Here is a 4,078-nt window from a genome sequence, read left to right as displayed (position 1 = left end):
TTCATTGCTTATGATCTGTCAAATTTGTAGTTTTCTTTATTGGTTTTGAGTATTTATCTTAAAACTCAAGTTTCTTGGTTCTTTGCTCTTGGTGTAAATCGAACACATTTGTGGAGTCGTTTAAATATGTTGGATTTTAAATATATTGGATTTTAAACTGTCATACAATTTTTTTCATCGATAGTCTGTAATTGAAACCATAACTCTTATTTATTCAAATTGGATTAATATATAAAGACCAAGTGTAACCTATATCATCGTTAAATCTTATCTTATAAAACCAGTGCAACTTCAAAATCGTTAAAATTCATGGATCCCGCCGCATTGCGCGGGTACACAACTAGTAATATAGTATAGATTAAACAATATTAGAAATTCAAATATGATAAAATTTAATCATAAATAATGTAATTATGGTAATACAATATAAACCCCACCATTTTGTTAAAGAAAACTAAACCACCAATGGAAAGGTAAAGAAAGTCTGCTTCGTTCAATGCACAAAAACTAGCATCAAATCAATTTCAATTGTTGGTAATACATTGAGTTGGGGGTTAGAGATACAGAGATGGGCTGCTGCATATGTTGATATCACCTCTCACCTGATAAATATATAAATGTGATACCGAACCCACCCTCAAGCAGTTCGCAATGGAGGAGATACCAAAATCACACCATCTCCTCTAACGAAAAGGAATGGAACCGTTCGCCTTGTGCTCTGCAATCACAATCCAACAATAACCGTAAACACCCACATAACTAATAACCTGCTACTTACTGCCAATAGTATACAAATAAAAGAAAAGGAAAAGAATGCATACCCGGACAATCTCTTCATAAGTTTCGTCATCAATCTCAACAGTCGTAACAATCTCTTCAACATCCCCAAGAATCATGTTCAAATGCTGATCGTAAGCCTAAACGTTGCACATCAACAGTCAAAAGATAGATAACTGCTCAAAGTTAACAAGTAACAGCAAACCATCAATTAATCCCCATGCCAGACAGCAAAATACTGAAACTTTTCTAGACTAGTCGACGACTTTCAACTTTACTACTACTTTGTGTTTGTACATTACTCAAAGAGTGTGATCATAACAAGAATAAGGACTGTGAAGCAACATCATCTAGAAACCCAAACTGATTATATAAATCCATGAGTTCTATGGTTCACCTGCTTAGCATTAAGCATGAGAATAATAAAGTCCCCCTTTATGATTCCCCAATTGGAGAACTCCCTAGACATACGCATCTCATTCACTCCTCTACAAGGGTTTCTTCTACATACATATTCTCTCTTTTACTTATTTCAGCCTTCTTATCTTCTATATGTAGTTATGATCGTATTACAATGTGCCCTGTTTGGCAACACATCATATACAGATCCCAACCAAAGGCAAAGCCAACACATTACTAAAGAAAGAGAGGGTTTCTTTCAAAAAAGCAATCTCCATGACAAGTCTCTCTACTTGATGGGTTTGTCTCAAGACCTGGCAATGGGTCAAATAGGGTGGATCCGTGGTAATACCTATTCAATCGGCAGGTACAACGGGTAGGGCGGTCAGGCGGGACCACCATGGCTCCTCATGGGTACAAAAATACTCATTATGTTTTGGAAACTATGTACGGTCACATGCTCTCCTTGTACTTGTACCAATAAATCCACGAAACAAAAGCCACTTTTAACACAAGAACAATGTAGATCAACAGAACAAAGTTAAAATAAAATCAATCTAACTGAAGTGAACATATTCTAAACACAAGTTACAAATAAAACTTGCACGACACAGAGAACACAACAACTAAATTAGTCAATAACAGCATTTTGTATATGAGTTTTTAGGTTTTTACTTTCTATTTCTACAAGAACGTTTCAAGGATAAACTAGTAACAGACAATTATACTACCAAAAATATATGCATATGGGTACATCCACAAGTACCACGAATTAAGATCATCAGGCGAGGCAAATTTTGCCTTGTGTTGCCTGTTTCATTTGCCTCACATCGTGAAAATGGGATGCAGAAAATGAAATCACTTTGAAATATACACATACAGATGAAATTATGTGAAATAATACAAAGAAATCTATATTTTCATATTACGGTAACTGAGAAATTAGGGGTCAAAAGCAACTGCCGGAGAAGTTCCTCATACACAACACCAAATTTCAAATCAAGTTTTCCATACAAAAAACAATAGATGAAGGATTAATTAAAAGAATTCAAAAATCCCTAGTCATCTAAAAGTAAACCTAATGAAATCGAATATGCTAGAGCGTGAGTGAAAGAGGCATACATGGAGCTTGCCACGGAGTTCACGATCAGAACGAAGTTTGACGTAGATACGCTCGTCAAGACTGAGCCTAATGAGATCCAGAGGCTCCTTCACTGCACTTTCCTCTTCGGTCGCCATTGCTGCCGATATCTCTAGGTCTTTGTGAAGGTTCTATGATTAACCTACTTTTTCACATTCATTTCCAACTGCATTTATCATTCGACATTGCTCAACTTTTTCATAAATCATAATTCCAATTTTTATTTATTTATCTTAAAAGATCTCAAGATTATAGTAAGTTATAGTAAGTTACGGATTTGGTCCCTAAACTTCATTTATTACAGAAAAAGACTCGTTGTTCGTTGTTTTGAAACGAGTCGTTCCCTTGCTTAAGCAACTGTTTATTTTAACCTGTTAAATCAACCCACGCGATTAGCACACACTCTCTCATCCATGCTTGTTTTTGGCTTTTCTACTTCTTCAACAACGCATGAAATCTGTGCAAGTGGTGCTTGTACGGTTGGGCATCGATTATAACATTATGCTTTTACTTTAATGTAATGATCTACCCTTATTTTATGCAAGTTCATTTTACATATTACTTATGTCTTGTAGACTGAATTGTGTGGGATTGACCACCATTGTCATTGTAACAACTCGTTTTGTGCAACTTCTATTAACATCAAAACAGTCCATTTTTATCGTCAAATAAAATAATCAAAAGACATTGATGGGATATGCGTACTGTTAGGTTTATATTTTGTTTGTAATAAAGTAGAGGGATCAAAAATGTAAATACCATCAAGGTATGTATATAGCTCCCTAGTCTGTAGAGTAGGTCAACTCCTTATTGTATTATCATCTTATTATTGAGAAGCGCCACCAAAGGCAAAACCAATATTTTGTATTTCATATTTTGAATCAATAGAAGCCGACTGATTTGCTATTTCCATTGTGTTAATGTTATATTATTGTCTTGTAATCATCTAGGTAAACAACAATTGGTACCAGCGCAGAAGATCAGCATTGGAAGAAGACTCAGCCCCATTTCTTGGAAAACCACGTCTGTGAGTTCTAGTTCACTGTTTTATTGGCTTTTATTCAGTTATGGGTTGTATCTCGAGAATTAAAGTTGTAAGGCTTTGATTTTCGAGCCTATATATCCTTAACTGAAAGGTTTTGGACTGTATTTGTGAAAAATTTCAAAATCTGCCAAAAACCTTAAGAACTGCCAAGTTATCGCATATTTATTATTCATTGTCATCGCGTAGTTGTGTGCGACAACTAGGTTTTATCGCATCATTTTGATGCGACAACTTCTTGGTATCGCATAGACTTGACCCGACAACCTAGACTTATCGCATTAGCTTGACCCATAAAACACATTCATCGCATCAGTTTGACCCGACATAAACACTTTATCGCATCCTTTATATGCGATAAGATACTGTCCATACCCCGTTCCATATGACAAGTTTGGATCCGACAAGTTTGACCCGACACGTTTATGTACGACAAAGTGGGTGCGACAAGTTTAAGGTGCGAGAAGGAGTAGGGTGTGATAAGTATTGGGGTGGGAAAAGTTCCACAAGTGGGGTGCGACAAACAGTTGGGTGCGACAAAAATTATCATTTTGTGTTTTCTGAGTTATTTTTCTGAGTATTTCAACCAATTGATCTACAATCAATTGATTATTAATAACAATGTCATCTCGAGAGGCAATGGCTATCGGTTCGGACACAAAACCTCATGTCCTGTTCAGAGGGGATTATCCTAAATGGAAGGACAAATTCCTTGATTT

The 4,078-nt window shown here is 35.9% G+C and overlaps 1 protein-coding gene across 1 annotated transcript; it reads right to left on the bottom strand.

The window, feature by feature from the left end:
* Positions 1-383: 383 nt before the first annotated feature.
* On the bottom strand, positions 384-2,519 carry LOC112502568 (sm-like protein LSM3A). The gene is made up of 3 exons (XM_025106520.1): positions 2,299-2,519; positions 822-917; positions 384-718 (listed from the first exon to the last, which is right to left on the bottom strand). Exons 1-3 carry the CDS (start codon positions 2,413-2,415, stop codon positions 638-640), a joined length of 294 nt encoding a protein of 97 aa, XP_024962288.1. The 5' UTR covers positions 2,416-2,519; the 3' UTR covers positions 384-637.
* Positions 2,520-4,078: the final 1,559 nt, after the last annotated feature.

Source organism: Cynara cardunculus, unplaced genomic scaffold, assembly GCF_001531365.2.
Source record: "Cynara cardunculus var. scolymus isolate 2C unplaced genomic scaffold, CcrdV1 Un_Scaffold_1590, whole genome shotgun sequence".
In the NCBI taxonomy this organism is placed as follows: domain Eukaryota; kingdom Viridiplantae; phylum Streptophyta; class Magnoliopsida; order Asterales; family Asteraceae; genus Cynara; species Cynara cardunculus.
The sequence above is the reverse complement of the archived record's forward strand: the minus strand, read 5'-3'. Positions and strand labels throughout refer to the sequence as shown.

Coding starts and splice junctions, on each gene's coding strand:
- LOC112502568 (XM_025106520.1), bottom strand. CDS start 2,415: ATGGCGACCGAAGAGGAAAGTGCAGTGAAGGAGCCTCTGGATCTCATT. Junction 918..2,298: donor AACTCCGTGGCAAGCTCCAT/GTATGCCTCTTT, acceptor TGCAACGTTTAG/GCTTACGATCAGCATTTGAA. Junction 719..821: donor CTTATGAAGAGATTGTCCGG/GTATGCATTCTT, acceptor TTGTGATTGCAG/AGCACAAGGCGAACGGTTCC.